The sequence below is a fragment of the Tachypleus tridentatus genome, chromosome 9, assembly GCF_004210375.1.
Source record: "Tachypleus tridentatus isolate NWPU-2018 chromosome 9, ASM421037v1, whole genome shotgun sequence".
In the NCBI taxonomy this organism is placed as follows: domain Eukaryota; kingdom Metazoa; phylum Arthropoda; class Merostomata; order Xiphosura; family Limulidae; genus Tachypleus; species Tachypleus tridentatus.
In genome coordinates, this window is record NC_134833.1 from 25,951,657 (window position 1) to 25,973,129 (window position 21,473).

General features: G+C 33.1%; 2 protein-coding genes across 2 annotated transcripts in view; both read left to right on the top strand.

Annotated features, from left to right (window-relative positions):
* The first annotated feature begins 2,701 nt into the window (after positions 1–2,701).
* On the top strand, positions 2,702–6,622 carry LOC143224888 (V-type proton ATPase 116 kDa subunit a 1-like). The gene is made up of 4 exons (XM_076453320.1): positions 2,702–3,196; positions 4,269–4,347; positions 5,897–5,994; positions 6,469–6,622. The coding sequence occupies exons 1-4, from the start codon at positions 3,080–3,082 to the stop codon at positions 6,601–6,603; spliced, it is 429 nt and encodes a 142-aa protein (XP_076309435.1). The 5' UTR covers positions 2,702–3,079; the 3' UTR covers positions 6,604–6,622.
* Positions 6,623–7,101: 479 nt separating this feature from the next.
* LOC143227326 (V-type proton ATPase 116 kDa subunit a 1-like) overlaps positions 7,102–21,473 on the top strand; it is a 29,011-nt gene continuing 14,639 nt past the window's right edge. Inside the window, exons 1-9 of the mRNA XM_076458781.1 lie at positions 7,102–7,109; positions 7,574–7,652; positions 9,582–9,691; positions 9,973–10,036; positions 10,138–10,161; positions 18,629–18,714; positions 19,906–20,032; positions 20,611–20,693; positions 21,171–21,264. Coding sequence (XP_076314896.1) covers positions 7,102–7,109; positions 7,574–7,652; positions 9,582–9,691; positions 9,973–10,036; positions 10,138–10,161; positions 18,629–18,714; positions 19,906–20,032; positions 20,611–20,693; positions 21,171–21,264 — 675 coding nt within the window. The remainder of the gene's footprint in view (positions 7,110–7,573; positions 7,653–9,581; positions 9,692–9,972; positions 10,037–10,137; positions 10,162–18,628; positions 18,715–19,905; positions 20,033–20,610; positions 20,694–21,170; positions 21,265–21,473) is intronic.

Below are 21,473 nucleotides of genomic sequence, written 5' to 3' on the forward strand. Positions count from 1 at the left end.
TACCGCCACGTGCTACAAGACTACTGGGTATCTTTTACTACCTTCACCAATAGTGTTCTTATCCAAAATGGGAAAAGTTAAGTTTGCTCGAACTGCGACTACGTCACAATCATACAAAATAAGCAGCAGTAATATTGTTCCCCTCGGCCCATTGTTCCCTATGGCTAAAGACCTTCTCCTTTGCAATGTTCTTAGTAAGGTAAGATCCCCCTTAGCTCTACCCTCATATTAACCACTGTTATTGTTCGAAATAGGTTGTGTATACCCATTGTTATTTTTAGTTGTTTAGAAGATTTCCTGGCATGGTGGTTAGGACACTCGACTCGTAATCTGACGGTCGCGAGATCGAATCCCTCTCACACCAAACACGCTCGCTTGCTTGTTTTGTTTTAGAATTTCGCACAAAGCTACTCGAGGGCTATCTGTGCTAGCCGTCCCTAATTTAGCAGTGTAAGACTAGAGGTAAGGCACCCACCGCCGACTCTTGGGCTACTCTTTTACCAACGAATAGTGGGATTGACCGTCACATTATACACCCCCACGGCTGGGAGGGCGAGCATGTTTAGCGCGACGCAGGCGCGAACCCGCGACCCTCGGATTACGAGTCGCACGCCTTACGCGCTTGGCCATGCTAGGCCTCAACCACGCTCGCCCTTTCAGCCGTGGAGGCTTTATAATGTGACGGTGAATACTTCAATTCATTGATAAAAGAGTAGCATAAGATTTGGTGGTGGGTGGTGATGACTAACTGCCTTATCTCTAGTCTTACGCTGCTATATTAAGGACGGCTAGTGCAGATAGTCTTCGCGTAGTTTTGCGCGAACTTAAAAAATAAACAAACAAAGAACATATATGAGCTTCATAGGGATTTTTCATAACGTCCAAACATAGAACAAGAACCCCCAGAAAACCAGAGTTTTCGCTGGAAAGTTGAAATGAAGAACATGCTTTAACGAAACGGAAACACTACTACGGTTTTTATGAAAAAAATAACACGGAGAAATGTAATGTATACAAAATAAGTAGTAAAAGGGACGATCATTTTAATTATTACCATACTAATCGAGCCAAATGCCTTCTAAATGATCAGGACAGATTAAACGACATGTATTTCGTATTTAAGTTAACTTAAGGATGATGTTAAAATCTCTTAACATATTTCTTATTAAGTAAAGAAGGGTAAGAAGTGAATTTTTTTACAACTTTACAAGATTATATGTTGGATCAATAGTATGCAAGACCCTGACATCTTTGCGCTTTATTTCGAAGATAATGGGACAAGAGGACCCATATATAAGATTAGAAGGGACATTATATACTTAAAACCGGCTGGTATGAGTAGAGAAAGCACTAAATTAAATATATAATTTTCTCTACAAGTAGGTTTACTCGTCATCATGGATTATTAGAAAGGATAGTTGTGATCCCACTTAAGACAATTTTATTTTTCTAACAGGGTAATTGGCTTATGGAATAAGTTATCGTAGTGTAGACCAGCACCTTGCAATAATTTAAGAAAGGAATCAGTTATCTTCTCAAAAAGTTTGTTTGAATTTTGCGCAAAGATACTTGAGAGCTAATTGTGCTAGCCGTTTATAATTTAGCAGTGATAAAATAGATGGAAAGGTAGCTAATCAACACTGTTTACCGTCAACTCTTGGGCTACACTTTTTCCAGCATCAAATTATTACGTCACCACAGCTGACAGAACAAGCATCTTGGGAGAGGGAAATTCGAATCTGCGACCCTCAGATTCTGAGTCGAACATTTTAACCATCACGTCTTCTAAAAAATAAAGAGTGGGCAAATTTTTACTTTTTTTAAGGAGCAGCCTGTATCTATACACATATATATAGTAAGGAAAATTTATTTTCTAAAAAGTAGGTTAGTCGTAATCAGCTTTAGATTCTACGTGTTTCGACATAGCATTGGTCTGCTTTCTTTAGAAAAATATATGACAAAAGTCACGCCCTTTAGAAATAAGACTCAAAGAACACCAAGGTAACATGCGTAGAGGTGAATTTCAGATATCTGCTTTAACGTATTATAAATATAAAACAGGTCATTAAATGATTTGGAACGAAATTTTTCTCTTACATCAACCCAAAGCTGAAAAATAAAGAGACGGTTTAGAAAATTTATAAATTATCAAAGCAAACTATCTCTCACTAAACCGTAATAATGGCTTGAGCAATATATGTAACGATATATCAATCATGTATTGCTTACTACAGATTATACCTGAATAAAACAGACCAATATCCCGTCGAAGCATGCAGCATATTCAACCATCGACAAAATGTTTTTATGCGTATAAATTGTTGATAGCCTACGTATTATTTTATTCGTTTAATGTGTTTTCTTACTAAAGAAGCACTTGATGATTTTCATAGTTTACTTATACGAGTTGCTATTAAATAATAACAGCTTTTAATTTAATATTAACATCATTTTTCAAACGTATGGGTGTTTTTTATCGCCTATGTCAATTATATTCATGGTGAAAAATAAATAATTTCTGTTTAATTAAGTAATAAACTAATTGAAATGATCTGTTATCTAATAATTTTATAAGGTGTAAATTAACGTGGGGATATAATGTATATTGTTTTTAACTTTTACGAAGTTAATTAAATTAAGCATAATTGAGTAAATAAATCTAAATAAGCACATTTATGTTTCCCGTAGTTTTGCGACATCTGCTGGGTAGAGAAAATATCTATTGTTGGTCACCTGACAGCACGTGAATGTTACGTGTTTAATGTTTCATACATGTAGTCTTTATACTGTAGGCTATTGTAGTGGTTTGTGTTGTGTTAATGTAAACAGAATTCCTTTTTTTTTTTTTTTAATGTGTTGTGGTAGTATCTTTTAAATGATAGGAAACAACGAATGTTTCTGATTAACATCGATGATGATATTAGAGTAACTGGTTTTGCCATTACTACTAACCCGTGTTTGTTGACTAATTTATTAAAATATTTACCAAAGTTTAACGACTGCAGTTGTTTCGTCAGAGACTAGAAAGAAAGAATTGGAACCTAAGACTAGGTGTTCTAGCAATACCACACAGACAAAAATGGGTTCTTTATTTCGAAGCGAAGAAATGACATTGTGCCAGCTGTTTTTGCAGTCTGAAGCAGCGTATGCATGTGTCGCTGAATTAGGAGAGCTTGGACTTGTACAATTTCGAGACGTAAGTTAATATATTATACTGATTAATATAATATAGGCTTATAAGTTACAGTTACATTTAAATTAAGATAAAAATAAAGATTACAGTTAGCCATTAAAATTATAAGTCTTGCAATAATGTGCCGTAAATTATTAGTAATTATATTGGATCTCATACTTGCAAAGTTACTTTTAGTAGTACTAGTTTCAGTTCACAAACGCCTGTAGTGTACGCCCATCCGATGTAACTGTACAAGAAGTTAGAATTGGCGAAATATATTACTCATAAAAAAATTGTGGGAAAAAAGTTTTTATTATTACTGTAATTATCAGTGCCGTGCAAGCTAATGCATTCATATATGTTATAATTTATTTCTAACTATAGTCACAAATATTCTTAAGAAATTTACTTTTATTTCTGTGAGATCTAACCTCAATAGTATGAATTGCCTTCTGTCGTGTTTTTTTTTTTATCATATAAATCTAATTTTAATATAAATGATTATAATAGATCTCTTTCTGTGTATAGTCTGGTGTTCACCCATATCCACTAAGTGATAAGTTATGTTGAAATACTTAAATGTAAACTGCATGGCATTAATAACTTTAATATTTTAGTACAATCTTTAGCTTTCCTCTCTCTTTCTATTTTTTGTCAAAAATCAGTTAAGTCTTGTGTGTGTATTAGCCATTTTTAAAACCTAAATTGCTTTCATAATATTTCATCTGCTCCAAAGAGTAAAAGCACATGAATTTTGTAAAACCAAACATTCGTAGATATACAAAATAATTTACACAAAATTCTGTTATGTCTGAGCTTGCAATTATATGCTTATTTGATACAAATAAACAAGAGTATTCTTGTCATACTTAAGTTCAGATGATTGGCACCTGATACAGTATGCTTAAGATTTCTTTTTTTTTTTTTTACTTTCATGCATAAGCTGTTGGATTTAATCACTTATTTGAGTACTAGGTATCAGCACCTGACATTGTATCTGAGAAAGAAAAAATGTCACACTTGGTTCTGGACAAAAGGCTTAAGTATTGCAAAATTTTAGGTAGATGTACATGTAGTTTTGTTTCTTTCACAGCTAAATCCAGATGTGAACGCATTCCAAAGAAAATTTGTGAGTGAAGTGAGACGTTGTGATGAAATGGAGAGAAAACTACGTAAGTTTTTCTTTTGTAGAATCAAAGGCTAATTAAAATAGAATAGTAGCATATGCTTATAAATACATCTCAATGAGAAAAATTATACTAATTTGTGATTTTTGTTCAAGATATCAAGGAATTTTGACAAAAGGAATTTCCTTCATCATATGATTGAAAACTAAGTGTAGTATGTGTGTGTTTTGTGGTTTATTTTAATTATTTGTGCATAATGTTTCTTTTTCAGGTGATTCTATTGCAAGAATAAAGTAATTTCCTTATGACCTAATTAATTGTGAAAAATGGATATCCACTGGGTACATATGGGTAGTTTTGTTAAAGTTTAGTTGTGAGGTTTTAGTTATAGGTTGGAAACGAGTTGAGAACAATAAGTGGCACTGATCATAATTTATCTGAAAACATTAGGTTTTCACTTATTATGTTACATGTACCTCATACTTACAGTAGTACTTGCAATATAAGTAATTATCATTAAAGATTGGTACAGCATTTGTATCCTTACATAAAAGATTGGTACAGCATTTGTATCCTTACATAAAAGATTGGTACAGCATTTGTATCTTTACATAAAAGATTGGTACAGCATTTGTATCTTTACATAAAAGATTGGTACAGCATTTGTATCTTTACATAAAAGATTGGTACAGCATTTGTATCTTTAAGTAAAAGATTGCTACATCTCCAGTAAATATTAAAATACTGTAAAATAAGTTTATTTTGATATAATTCTGCAAAGATTTAGATTTTTGATGTTTGACTGCCAGCTAATAAAATATGTATTGTCAAGTAGGTTCTTGGTTGCTAAAACATGGCTGAGATAGCTTGAGCTGAAAATTTATGTGGGCCTTACATGATTTTAAAACATAGAAAAAAGGATTGGAAGATTGCTTCACCTTTTGAAAATATTGTAATGATTGTCTGTGTAGGTTTTTAAAAATGGATAACTTTCATAAAATTGAAAACTAGGTCCCATATCTTGGGATGAGGTGGGAATGCTACCCTGTCTTCCCATTGCCAAGGTAAGTTATTATAATGGGTCCTAAATATAAAAGTTATTTGGCAAATTGTGCTTTAACATACAAACCATGTTCCTATAAAAGTAGCATTTTTTGTTACATTAGAGAAGAGAGCATGTGCAATAGGTGCTTATTTCTATCATGTAATATTAAGGAGGTGTACAAATGTAGTATGTATATATGTAAATGGAGTGGTTGAAAGGGGTAATATAGTGCCTGTAGTTCAGTTGGTAGAACATCGGCTGTTAAACTGGTATGAGGAGAAGGCACTGTTACCGAACCTGGCCGAGAAAGTTTCTTAATGTCTTGTATATCATTGTATATAAGAGTAAAGTCTGAAAAATGTGATATTTTGTTAACATGAAGTATGTTCAAACAACTGACTTTCTTGTTTGTGTTTTTTTGTAATTTTACTTGTATACGCCTTTTTGGATAATTATTTTTGCTGTGTTTAAAGAAAAAAAGAGGTAATTGTATGCATTCTGGATATGCCAGTAAAAGATGCAGACATAGTTAACAAGACTTTATTACAGGTTTCTTTGAAAAAGAGATAAAAAAAGATGATATTCCAGTACTTGACATTGAAGAAAACGTTGAGGCACCACAGCCACGAGAGATGATTGACATGGAGGTATTTATTTTTTATTTATTTCTTTTTAAAGGTAATGGGTTGGGAAGTTGTACAATGTATAAGGTTTAAATTACATAGTGAAATTGAACTGTAGGCTTCCCAAATCTATAAATTGTGAAATTAATTTCATGTTTATTCTTTAAAGAACTGTGCTTGGGACAGCACTGCCTAGATGAGTTGTGAAAATGTGAATGATTGTGTGACTATTCATTGATTAATGTTTCATTATAAAGTTACTGTTAACTTGTTTTATAATGTTTGTTACTGTTGTAATGAAATTAAAGGTTATATTTATCATTTTAACATCTTTTAACTGATCCTTTTTGGTATTGTTTGTTCTTGTTATAGTAAAAACAATATTCTCAATATGTTGATTGCAGTGATGTGAAACCAGTGGTATAAAGTGCATGATTTGTGCAATTGTTTAGTAAGTATGTATCATGGGTGCTTGATTTTGCACATCTTGTTTGGTAGGCTAAATTTGAAAAGTTGGAAAATGAGTTGAAAGAAGTGAACACCAACGCAGAAGCTTTAAAGAAAACATTCTTGGAATTGACAGAGTTGAAACATATCCTTAACAAAACTCAGATCTTTTTTTTGATGAGGTAAGAATATCCGTTTTTTGGTTGCATTTCTTATTCTCATACAAATTTAGATTTCATTAAGCATTTGCAACAGATTGGAAGTGTACGACAATGACTTGTTAAGAATAACACACAAATGAAAGAAAGTTTACACGAACAAGTTTAGTGTTTCTAAAATAACAAGCACTTACTGCATGCGAGTTAACAGTGTTAAATGGTGTTGAAGTTGGGAAAATTTCTATAACCAAAGTTGTTTTTTTCGCTCTGGAAACTTGTACCCGTTGCAACACACATTTTGTTAAAATAAACATTCTTTTTTTATACTGTTCTTAATTACTTGAATGTGTTAGTTATCTGTCATATAAATCTTGTAGCTAATATTACAGGCTATTTCAAGAAGTAAACAAAAAGTGTGTGAGGTAATTATTAATGTAAAGAAAATTTTAATTCTAAATAAATATTAAATAGAATGAGACAATTGATTATTATAATCTCTCATTTAAAAGTTCCATTAATTTGGTCTATGTACTGGTAAGTAACAGTTTGTATTTTTTCATAAATAGACTAACAATATCTGTTAGAAGCAAGAAATAATATATTGACTAAAAGAAGGTTCAGACAGGTACAAATTTACATGTACATGGTCATTTTGTTAAAATAGATAATAGTGGTTAATCGCGAAGGAAATAAAATCATCTCTGAACTCTCCTGTTTTATTTCTTTGTGTATAAAAAACATAAAAATTCCTCTATCAATTTTATTTTTGTAAGAATGTCATGAAGTTAAAAGTTAACTTTGGAAAGAATGTTTACTTGTGTGGTGTTTATCACATTAACATGAAATGTTAAGCGAGTGTTTTCAGTACTAGCTCTGAGTGTTGGGGTGGTAGATAGAAAGTTATGAACATCTGCAGATGTATAACTAAGAATTGTAATAGATTATTAAGATTGTAATGGTTTTTACTTAATTTTTTGCTGAATCTTTACAAATTTTAGCAAGAAAGGTGGAACTGTTAACTGTAAATGGTACAACAAACCACCTGTTTCCTGTGAGAACTCATCTGCCACTTACTGTGTGTGTGTGTGTCTATATGTACACACACACACACACACACACACACACACACACACACACACGTGTGTGACTACCATGTACTTTTAGTTATTGTGTGTGTGAGTGTACAATGTAAATGCAGATTACAGAAGCTTAGATTATGTTGTCTGTTACCCTTACAGTAATGTTACATGATCACTGAAGTGCTCTTATCTGTGTTATAAACAAACTGCCCATGATATGTAAATGTACTCAACTAAGAGAAACCTGACAAATCACTTCTAAAAATGGAACTGTTTGTGTACTTTGATACATGGTTTTTTTACGTTCCATACATTGGGTGTCTTTTATCTTACAGGCCATAGTCCTCTTTATTGAAATTAACATTATCTGTTTTTAGGAATAGGTACATTTGGTCTGATTCTATGTTAATGGAGAAATCGTTTCATTCCACTGATAGAAAAGGTTTGAGAGGGACATAGTGGTGAAGATGATACATGTCCATAGAAATTTATTTTCTGAATGATAACTGAAGTTTCAAGCTGTAGATCTCAATCAAACTTTACAGATCACTTCCTTGGAGGGTTGGGAAGGGTTTTATTTCTTTTGAGTTAAAAGGTCAAAGTTTAAGGTTACCCTTTTAAAAGTAAAACGTAACCACAAAATACATACAAACACACAGTAGTGCACTATATGTATTGACAACACATCGCATAAACATTGTACTTCTGGCAGTTTTTTTAGCATGATTGTATTGGTTTTGTGAAGCAGAATTAACCCATATATCTATAATAGTAAAAATAAAGCCTGATATTCTACAAAACATTTCAGTGTTTGTGTGTACTTGTACTGCACATTGTACAGTCTAAAATTATCTATTTTACCACAACAGTATTTATTTATTGTAGTAAAACTAATACAGGTATAAAAGAGCTGGATCTTGTTTGAAGTGATTAATGCTTTTCTTTACTTTTAACTTGTTAAATAGTTAAACGTTTACTTTGTAGAAAGAGGATGCATTATTACTAAAATAGATTTAAATTTGATATCTGATGTTCATCAACTTGTTATATTATTCTAAAATTGATATTCAAATGCAGAGATTATATGTCTCCTTTATAATAATGAAGTGTACGTTAAAATATATATCACCACTCTTTCGTCTCATCGTTATTTTAAAACTTAAAAGATTTAAAGACAATTTAGGAGCCATTAAATATTGTGTATACTATGTGTGTAGCACACACATACACATAATACAGAAAAAATAAATTGTTTCGCAGACAAATTAGACTTTCTTGTTCGTACTACACGTACATACAACTTGGATGGAGGTTATTCATATGAAAAACAAATCAAATTGTGATTACTTGTGTAGCCTTAACCTGTTTTGTTATCTGCATCTTGTACAATATCCTTAACTAGGCAGAATGATGCAGTAATGTAATGTAGTGTCTCTAAAACCACAGAATTAGTATCTGTGATATAAAACTTGCCCTAACTCCTCAAACCTGAGTGGACACTGCTAGCATCTGGCTGAAAATATTGATTTATCCATCGGACGGTGACAGCGTGCAATAACATTAACATCTATTTGACTGAAAACTAATCCAAACCATGTTATTGTTCACAAAATTATGAAAATTGAAGTTTTGTAAGGTACGGTGATGATTATTAGGAAGTCATTGAAATAATTCCAGCAGAATGGGTAAAAAATTATGGATTTTAAAGAGTTAATTCTGAGCATATATCTTACTTTATGAACCTTTTATCAGTGTATACTTCACAAAGCTTTTATAAACTGCCTTTATTGCATGCTGGCTCTGTATTTCTCTCTTGTCTGCTGTTTTGTTTTGTTCACTGTTTTTTAATAAAATATATTAAAATCTTTTAAGATCAGTAAAGAGCAGATTTGTAGGAATTTTACTGGACACATACTCTGTCTATTAGGTGGAACACCGTCCTGTATTACCTTACCTTCCTGCTCAAAGATATGATGAAAGTGCAGCCTTGTTAGGTGATGACGATTTCAAGACACCAGGACAAGCCTTAAAACTGGGGTGAGCAGCATGTGCATGTATGTATTACTGTTATTGGAGCAGAGTACACCTGAAGCTCTAAGTTCAAGCTGCAAACTGCATCTTCAACTTATATTGTGGTGTTATCAACATTTGTAACAACTAATGATTTACTTCATCTAGTTCTCTGTATATAATATTTTTAAAATTGGGGGGAACTAAAACAATTTATGATGCATGGAGAATTTCTCGGAGAAGGTGTCAGGTTTCTAGATACGAATGCATGAAATTTGTGTTATGATTCTGTTTTTTTATTCTGCTAGATCTTTTGCATTTATCTCTCTCTCTCTCTCTTCCTTTTTTAGGCAGTTTGGAAAAGCTTTGAAAGTTTTATTTTTTTTCCTTGAATGAAACAAGCCTATAGTTAGGCAACACGTTTTTTTTGCAAGTAAACAGAATCCTAGACAAGTCGAATCCTATAATAACAGCATCACGATATTAACACATGTAAGGTAGGAAGATAATGTTTAGAATAACAGTGTTTTGTGATTAAGTAAGTAAGATAGACGTTACCTGTATATATTTGATTTAGGCCACCAGACAAATCACTTCTTAAATGGATGTGTATTTATCTAGATACAGGAATCTCTTCTTGTTCAAACAGAATTTACATAACTGGAACCAACTGGAGCTGCGTAATTCAAACAGTCCGCATATTTTTTGAATAGACCTCATATATATATATATATCTTTAAGACGTGACTAGCCAACAATACAGATGTTATAATGATGCAAAATTAAATAATTTTTTTAAAGTTTTATGTATACAATTTGAAATAACCAAAAATCATAAATTAGTAAATCAATACCCCAGAATTTTTCTATAATTTATGAAGCTTAGTAACTAAGCTGAAATTTCAAGCTTGCTAGTGTATTACTTCACTCCTTGAAATCTAGTATGACAAGAAAGAGTTTGCTGTATATATACTTTGCAAAGACAAAGAAAACCACCAGAGGGACATTCTGAGCTTACAATTTGTACATACACATCATTGGAGGAAGCAGATGTACATGAGGACGTATTTTCAAAAATAGAAGATGCAGATGGGGGGTCACTTTGGTTGATTCAATAAATATAATAGTATCTCAGAAAATAAAACTATAGATTTTCAACATCACAAACATCTAGTCTGAACCAGTGCTACATTCAGTGTACCATGTGATACATAAAATCAATACTTAAGTGTGTTCTTTTAATATTTATTTTTAAATTAAGAAATTAACTAATGTACGGTACTAAAATTTGAACTATAATCTACAGTTTGATGTCAGTTTTTGTTGTACATTCATAAAATAGTAGTAGTTCAATAAAATTTTGAATGCAATTCAACAAATGTCATGACATGGCTTTTGACCCATGACACATGTCAGTAGGGTTTAGGTGTAATGTTTCGTTGTTAACCATACTGACTGTTGTAAAAAGATGTTAGAATTTTGAAACAACTAATTCAGTGTTAAATTTTCATGGTATTCTTGGTAAACTTTCTCATTCCTACCTTTTGTTTTTATTCTTGCTCATATTAGAACCTAGTACGATGTACGTTATACTGTAAGGTATTTATCAAGTATACTGTTATGTTTTATAATCAAATGTTAATTGTACATTGTTATCTCAAAACTGATATCACACTTTTAATAAAAATCTTTTGGAAGAAGAAACTTAAAAAAAAGAGCATAGTTGACTAAATGGTTTAAGTTATTCTTGTATTTGCATGTCTTCCATATGTATTAATGTGTATGGACAACAAATGGCACTTTAACTGAACAATGGCTGTTATTAAGTGAGACAGCTTGTAATAAAAAAAATTGGTGCACTGACATGTAATTAAGTCTTACATTTTATTTATTTATTTACGAAACTTTGATTCAAATTAAATATTGTTTTGCTCATAATGATGTGTCGTTTATAGAAGTTAAAACTTGCATTATTCCTCTACAGATTATTAAGGCTATAATATCAAATAGGTAACATGATTTTTTAAATGTAAAATTAACCATTGTTCTAAAAACTATCTACCTAAACTATAGACATGGATATTGAGGTGACTTGTAGTGTAGGAAGTATCTTAATTAGATAAAATACATGCTGGAACAAGGCTTATATATTATGGGTATAATGTTTTTATTTGCCCATCCCTACAGTTACACATATACTTCAAAACCTGTGTTCATGGACATCGGTCAGTAAAGTCACTTTGTATCTGCTGCTGTGCTTTGGTCACTGTATCTGTTTTTGTTTTTTTCATTAACTTTGTTAATGTTTATACAAAATTTTGTAAATTGTACTGATATTAACTTTGTATAAATTATATTTTAACCAAAGTTTTAATCACAGCAGGGAACACGATTAATGTCCAGCTCAACATTCAGAGATGGTGTGTGAGTTTTTGTAAGATCCCAAGACCATGTACATGTGAAGTTTCTGTTAATGTTTATATGTACTGTAGTCTATAGCAGAGCAGTGGTTCTCAACTACTAGTCTGTAGATTGATAATGATTCACAAAGAGATTTCAGGCAGTTCACAAGACAGTGGAAAAGACGTTTTAATATATCTACTGTAGTATACTGTTTTACAATTTAATATAAAAGTATTTTAAAAACTTAATATTGTATGAAGTGGTCTGTTAAATGTTTGGATTGGAAACAGCTGATTCTGTTCTCAGCTTGAAAATGGTTGGGAGCTGCTGGTCTAGAAAATAGGTTATTTCATTTCACACTTGTTAAGACACCACACATCTTCTGTTAAACCTGTGGATTCATGTGAAATTACACTATTAATAGCCATGTTATAAAAAGTTGGGTGTAACACGTAGTGGTGTTACAACATATCTAATGGTTAGAAATGAAAGAAATATTACTGGATGATAATGGTTGTTAAGATTAATTTTTGTATAATTTATGATCACAAGTTTGTTAATATACTGAAATAACATGATGCCTCATTAGTAACTTCATTGATTTGGTAGCTTCTATTTCCTTTGAAAAAGTGCTTACAGGACAAAAAAATGGAAACGACGAGACAATATTTTTAAAATTGTTTTACCTAACAATAACTACTTCGTAGGTGCTAGATATGTGAAGTGAGGTTAATATACATAAGATTTTTTAGTATGAAATTTACGTATTAGAGTGTCATTTGTTTTTTCCTACACAACTTCTCTTAAAGATGTAATCAGTAGCTTAATATTGAAATTCTGATGCTCTTTTAGAGAACTTTGTGTTTTTTTTAACATAACTGTAATGAATTGCATGTAAATGTAAAGTTTAGAGGCATAAAATATAGTAAGGGAGAGTTAAAAGTACAATAAACAGTTTTTAAATTATTTAAGAACCAAAAGCCAGTAAAGCATTAGAAACCAAATAGGTTTCAGTCTTCTTGAGCAGTGACTTTGATCTGAAGATAAGTCTGAAATTCTATTTTTATGTGCCTCTGATATTAACTGTGAAAAGAAAACAAAACACATCTGTGGCATATGTTGATTTTATAATGTTGCAGCTAACCTAATAGTGTAGTTGTTTAACAATGTTTTGGCTGGTGGCATTGTAATTTGAAGTTTTTATATATTGATTGGGATAGAAATTCTTGTTAAGTTAACAGATCTTTCTTCATTAGAAAGAGCTCTGTATGTGTGTTTTTAAAATGGTGTTATTTTGAATTCATTACAACTTGTACTACTTGTTAGTATAATGAGTCTGTTGAAAATCCAGTGCTTCTTACAGTTTCTAATGTGCTATGAAGAAAAGTGGGAGTTTTAATTTTTAAGAACTTTTTAAAAATTTACTTCTGTTCATAAGTTTTCTTATAATTGCTCTTTCTCCCTGTTGTAATGTTAGAAAAACACATAGGTTCAAGGAATTAACACAGATATGATACTCTGTAATAGGGGTTCTCAACTTTTACGCTACCAAGGAACTCTTATTCAAACATTTATTTGCAGTAGAATCCTATGATACGTATATAAGAGAAACATATTATGCATATTATGTTATTGTCACAGATGAAATAGAGACATCAGATTAAGTGTACTTAATTAAATTAGTCATATTAATGTATATCTGTTTTAACCTGAGAGCACAATAACTGAAAATGAGTGACAATTACAAAAACATGGATGTATTAAAATTAGCTTTAGTACATACACTGCATTCCAATAAAATAATAGACAGCCAAAGCATTTCTGCAGTGTGCTGAATCTCCTATTACAAAGATGGTATTGTGGTACCTACTAATATTCTGATGTTGATGTTTATGTCACCACGTCCTCCTGCCATAGTCAAAGCGGGTTATCGATCTGTAAGGTAAGGCCATACGTTCCCAACCTTCTCGGATGTTTCCAGTGTCAACTGTTTTGTCACTCAAAATCATCATGTTGTGAATTTTTTTAATGTGCTTGTTGTGGTGGCAAAGACCACGACACAAGTGGAAACTAGAACCACCCTGTGTTAACTGCAGTAGTCCAAACTTTCTTACTCTATTTCTTGCCCTAAATTGGTTGAGAGAAAGAGGTACAACATTTGAAGACTATAAATAATATCTCCTACCCAGAGGCTCGGAAATTGTCCCCAACTCCCTCTCGGACATGTGCTGCTGCACTCCACTGCACTGCCATAGTGGGAGTGCAGACACATCTCCCCATGCCTCCAAATTCGTTAACAAAACATCTGAAGAAACTTGCCCTCTATGACTAATAGAGTTGACGAATCTACTTCTACTTCTATCTCTGTCTAATTCCACTTTCTTTAGGTTCAGGATTAGGACCATCCTCTTCTGTAACCTCAAGAAGTAAAACAACCATTCATTCACACTATCAGTCACTGGAATAATTGTCCACAGACAGAGACCTGCCTGCAGGATCCAAGGAGGTTGATAGATCTTTGTCCAGTAAAGAAAAAAAAAACGTGATCGAAAACTGAAGGGGTACCCGCCTTGTTCTCATCATGTAAATAAAAATGGTCACTCTGATCCAGAGGAGCTGTTGGGGTTTTCATTCAAATGTGGTTGACATTAAGGATTTGATTGGTTCTTACCATTTAATGTGTCTCTCCTTACAAGAAACATTTTTGAAGCCTGTTGATACAATCATTCTTCATCAGTTTTCTTTGTACAGAAATGACAGGTTGTGTAATGGACAAGTGCATGGTGGGGTGGCACTGCTGGTTGATCAGCATGTGCCCATCCTGTCTTTGCTACTGTAGCCATCGGTGCTTCCTTGGGTCATACCATCACTATTTGTTCTCTGTACTTGGTTCTTGAAAAGATCTATGATCAGTCAGACATCGATGCCCTCCTTGAGCAGTTACCATCTCTCTTTTTAATCCTGGGGTGCTGCTGCTATTGATGGAAGTAATCATTTCTTAGAGCATATGCTCTTGGATTACAACCTTTCTCTCATCAATACTGGTTCTTATACTTATTTTCATGCATCTAGTCAATATTTTCCTGCTATTGATCTTTCTATCTCCTCCCTTTCACTTCTCTCTTACTTTTCTTGGAAGGCTCACAGTAACTCATGGGGCAGTGATCATTTTCATATTATTTTGAGAGAGACTGGCCATGGATGATGCCACCTTGACCCATGTGCTTCAATGGAAGTTGGAGCAGCCTAATTGACCCTCTTTCACTGCTCTCTCAGAACTTGATCCTGCCATAGTCAGTAAACCATCAATAGATGACTTTATGGCAGCAGTGACTGCCTGTATTGTACAGGCATCTGCACAGTGTATTCCTAAAACCTTGACACGTTTCCCATAGTATCCTTGTCCTTGATGGAATCCAGCCTGCCACATGGCAAGGAAAGCTCAAAAATGCGCTTGAAATACTTTTTGTGAGTATCCACATCTTTAAACTGCATTGCATTTCAACAGGTCCATGCACGTTTTTGTCAAGTCAGACATCAAAACCAGAAGGAATATTGTATTAAATTCATCTCTAGCATCCCTTCTACCACCAATTCCAGACCCATATGGAACAAGATTTGAAAGGCTAGTGGACAGTATACTTCTTTCCCCCTTTTTGATCTTGTTCTCTATGGCCAGGAGGTTGCTGATGCCCAGAGCATCGTCAATACTCAGCAAAAGCTTTTCTCATGCATCTAGCATATCTGCTTCATATCCTACCTTCTTAGCTATCAAGATACAGGTAATGCAATCACCTCTTTCCTTTTGGGCTGATTGTCTCTATGACTATAATCGCCCTTTTACACTGGTGGAACTCAAGCTTGCCCTTCGTCAGTCTGGCAGTACATCATTCAGACCCGATGATATTCATTAGGAGATGCTGTGCCATCTCTCTCCTGCCTTTCTTGCTATTCTTTGGTTGATTTTAACTGTATCTGGCAGGATAATGTCTTTTCTGATCCTTGGCACTATTCTATTTTATTTCCTTTTTGTAAGCTTGGGAAGGATACCAAGATTCCTTTGAAATACTGTCCAATTGCTCTGACAGATTGTCTGATAGATATTAGAAAAGATGGTTAATGTTTGTCTTGTTTGGTTCCTTGAATCAAACAACCTCCTCTCACCCACGTAGTGTAGGTTCAGATGACAGCACTCCACCATGAACCACCTTATTCGACTTGAAACATCAATCATGGAAGCCTTTCTCAAGCAACAACATCTTATTTCTGTATTCTTTGACCTCAAGAAAGCATACAATACAACATGAAGGTTTGGCATCTTGCTATGGGTTATGCGACCATTTACTCGCTTTAATTAAATTTTTAATGAACTTGTGATTCTAAGTCTGCATGGGTTCAACACTTTCCTGTTCTTTCCCACAGGTACTTGGAGTCCCTTAAGGCTGTGTCTTGAGTGTTACACTTTTCATTATAAAGATTAATCCCATCAGTGGACAACTCCCCCCTACAATTGCAAATGGTCTCTGTGTCGATGATTTCCAAATTTCATGTCAATTGTCGAGTATGAGGTTTATAGAATGACAACTACAGACTGCCCTCAGTTGCTTACTGAAATGTACTACAGCAAACGGTTTTACCTTTTCTGCTGCCAATGGGGGTATTCACCCAGATCCTGAGCTCTTTCTTGTGGAAGTTGTGCTTCCCATAGTCCTTGAGGCAGAGTTCTTGGAGCTTACCTTTTACTGTAAGCTTACCTTTATTCCACACATCAAACAGTTAAGTGTACAAGAGCACTGATCATCCACCATATCCTCCCTTCCACCTCATGGGGAGCAGACTGATGTTCTGTGGTAAAAATTTACTGTGTCCTTATTCAATCATACTGGACTATGGATCTGTAGTTCTGCCAGGACCTCGGCCTTGAAGATGTTGAACCCTGTTTACCATCAGGGATTTCAGCTCTGCACAGGGGCCTTACTTACTTTTCCAATCCAAAGTTTGTAAACTGAGTCTCATGAACCTCCTCTATACCTTCACCATTTGCAGTTGTCTTTACTGTATACTTCCAAACTTCAATCCTTACCATAGCATCTTACCTAGGGTTGTGTTCTCCTTACTCAGTGGGACATGGATTTTCAGAATAGGCAGTCTGCCATTATTCCTTTTGGCCTTTGTATCCAGGTGCAGTTGGATGATTTGGGTCTGTTCTTGGATAGCATAGCTGTATCCACTGATCAACCCATTCCACCATGGCTAATTACTATTCCCATATGTGACCTTTCTTTGAGTCATTATTGTGGTTTGGTTGTTGCACACAGAATTCCTTCTACAGTTTCTGTGTTCAGTGCCATATTGTACACCATTTCTCTTACTCTGGATCACATAGAAGCTATGCAGTACACGAACTGTACTGTTTGTTCTGACTTACTTTACTTCTCTTGGCCCTGGAATCACTTCACGTTATTTCTCACCCTGTTCTCGTCAATATTCAGAACCAACTGGCTCATTTCTCTCTATCATCTACATGTATCCTGTTTATCTGGATATCAGGCTATGTCAGTATTACGAGTTCACTGACATCACAGCTAATTCTGTCTGCTTTGGTACTTATCACTGCTGTGCCTGTCTCATACGTGGACTATTCAAGGTTCGGCTCCATGCCATTTGGCAATTGACTTGGAGTGAGCAATGTGATAAAAAGCTTTTCCAGATTAAAGCTTTTATTGCTCTCTGGCTATCTTGCTTCTGTCAGGATCAGAAGGAGGAAGTTGTTTGGCTAGGCTACACATTGGTCACAATTTTTTAACTCATTGCTTTCTTTTATCTGGTACTGATGCACCATTGTGTAGTCTGTGTGATGCTCATGTCACAATAGCCCACATTTTACTGTCATGCTGTCATTATGATGGAGAGCAATGGAACCAATTTAAACATGGGTTCATCCCTGACATTGGACAGTCATTGGTGATGGTAACACTGTCCATGTCAGATGTGTTTTTAAATTTTTAAGGGCCATGGGTCTTTTTAATTTGAAAATTAGACTACATGTGAAAAGGAATCATGCTAAAACAAAACATTTTAATGATTTTATTTTTTTACCATTTAAGCAGTTGTTTGGTGCAGATTGCCTAGTTGCTAAACCAACCAACCAAAATAATAGACAAAGAAGATAGTTCTATAACTTTATGTGATGTACTTTTCAGCTTACAAAACCATTATACATATGTAGGTTCATAAAATACTGTATTGTTGGATTTATTTTGGGGTTTTGAGTCAGCATCTTGTCAAAGTGCTTGCACTCTAGTGGTTTTATACTTGAAATACTATGTATCAGTGTAACTTTTAGAATACAAAAACTTGGTTTTAAGTTATGTTAGGAAATTTGAAAGTGGTTTATGTTTTAAAAATTCACCTGTAATGTTTTTATTTTTTCATTTCTAACTCTTGTGCCTGACTAAAATGTATTATTTTTAAAAATTAAAACAAATTTTGTCTGAAGAAAGTTTTCTTACTCTGTATGTGATCACCACATTACAAGTGTGTACATTAATTTGTCTTTAGCAAGAACAGTCCTTAGAGACTGAATCACATCAGGGGTTGTTGGTACCCTATGAAATTAGAGCTTCAGGTGGAATTCTGCAGTTGAGGTATGTGTCTCATAAGAGTAGGTTTAACAGTGTAACTCTATACCAGTATGTGCACTTTGCTGCTATGGGTCATAATTTAAAGCTTCTTCTTTGGGTACATGATTTATTTAAAATGTAGCACAAGTGTTAATTAGATAACAACTGGAGTAATCTTGAGTGATTCAGTTTTTAATAAAATATGATAGGAAATTAAACAGCTAATTTTTCTAAAAAATTTGAATAATTACAAAGGTGTGTGTGTGTGTACACATAATTAAGATGTTTGATTATAAATGCACTGCTGTTTGTATAGTTGTGGTTTTACTGCATGCATTACATGTATCTGTGCACTGCAGTGGTCTTACAATGTTTGTTGGTGCATTTGAACACTAATATAATAAATAATCATAGTAGTAATTGAACATAAACCTATTGTCATGAGAGTGCACTAAATTTGCTCAACATGGCTGCCATTTATGCCAAAAATAATCTACATTTTTGGAATGACGTGATAGATAATTGAACAAAGCTGGTTAGTATTCAGTAAGTGGTCCATCAATTTTTGATGATTAGAATAACTGATGTCATTTGTGTATTATGGGACACCTTTCATATTAACAGACTTGACATATCATAACAGTTTTTTCTCTATAAAGAATAGCATTTGTTTTATAACAACCCTGTATGTACATGTTTACATTAAGAGGACTTTGTGATACATTATTATAGTGTGGTTTTTACAAAAAATCTAAAATGTCAGCACAAAGATACAGTTCTTATGTAATTTGTAATTTTGATGTTACCTATAAAAAATAATTCTCACCTTTAAAAGTATGGTGTCTCAATTTTTGGTTTATTTCTCTTCACAGCCCTTTTTATATTTTTTATGAACTCTTAATTTTAATCTAAGGGACAATTTAAGTCAATCGATCTGTGCCATATCTATAACCAAAATATTAGGCCTGACTAATATATCCTAACAGAAACCAAGTTTCTAAGACAAGCACAATCCATTAGTGATCCCTTAGCAAGGATAAATGTCTTTAGCACTTGTGCTGAGCACCTGAATCGTGACTTGTTCTGTTGTGTTTTTTTTCATATATATGTAAAAAATTAGTGCTATTACTATTCAGTGTTAATATTAATACTTATTTCTAAATTTACCCATATCAGTACTGACTGATGTGTTGTAATTTCTATTAACTTCAACAGTTTTGTGGCTGGAGTAATTCTGAGAGAGCGTTTGCCATTGTTTGAAAGAATGCTGTGGCGTGTGTGTCGAGGTAACGTCTTCCTAAGGCAGAGTGAAATTGATGTACCCCTGGAAGACTATGTTACTGTAAGTATTATAAATATATTGTTGTTGTAAGTTATTGTTGATTTGGCATTGAAATGATTTACATACACATGTTTAACCACAGTCATGGTTCATAGTGTTCGGTTGTCCTTGAAACTTGCAGTTTTTTTATCATAATTGTTTTATCAGTATTACAAACGATATACATTTTTAACTTGATTGCACAATTACTGTTAAAATTCACATATTTATTTATGCATATAACATGATTTTTTTTATAACTAAGAATTCCTGTAAAATTCAAAAGATACTATTATTAAAAAAAGTGATCTTTGTAAATGTTTAATTTCATTTATAACAGAGTATTTTGTGTCTAAGATATTTTAACATTTAACAACTAGAAGTAGACAAGAAATAACTTAAAAACTAGTTGAAAGAAGTTAGATGAGTTACTAAAATCTGGGTTTGTGTGCCTATAGTAACCTTATTATTGACTATGAAATTTTACTGTTTGGAAGTTGCATATCTAATACTGCTAATAATTTTAGTTGAATAAAAACAATGTGATTGTTTTCACTACAACATTTAGTTTTAATGTGATAACTTGTCTTCCTTCTAAGGGAGACAAGTCGAACAAATGTGTCTTCATAATTTTTTTCCAAGGAGAACAACTTAAAACAAGAGTGAAGAAAATCTGTGAAGGGTAAGCTTGCATGTTTTCTGTCATGATTTATTTTTCTCCTTAGCATCTTACTGTTAAGATTTATGGCTTGCAAGGGTAAATACAATTTTGGTTAGATACCCAGTTTATTCCAGTATTTGTAACCAAACTGTTTTTGTGAGTGTATAATTTAAGTTTGGGTTTACATGTTCTGATTCCAATGATAGAAAATAATTTTACTAGTAATAGTTGTTATTAAATGGAATTCGTATATTGATTTCAAAATGAATTTCAAAACATTTTATTTGAGATGGATGAATTGAGCTTAAGCAAAGTATATCTTATAATTGCAATGGAATCATCTTCATTACAGTATTGTTTAAACTTGGTTAAATTATGAGTAATGCCATTGAATTTTAATAAACCAGTATGCATTTGAAATTTATGAAATTTTGCCCATAGGCTTTGAGAGGTGATAGGGTGTAAGTATGTTTTATGTTCTTAAACGTGAAATTATAGGTTTCGAGCTACTTTATATCCATGCCCAGAGACAGCAGCAGAGAGAAGAGAGATGTCAATAGGAGTTATGTCTCGTTTGGAAGACCTGAATAAAGTTAGTTAGCAACTTGTTATTTTATTTGTAGAAATTCCTTTTAATAATGGTTTAAAGAGTGACTTGTGTCCCTGTGTTTGCTGCTTACTGTTTAATGTACATAGAGAAGTTGTTTTTTAATTTGGATAATTAAAATATTGATATATGTTTTTAAAGATTTAAATTCAAGAGTAACCTACTTTTATTGTAGAATTTGTTGCTAGTAACTT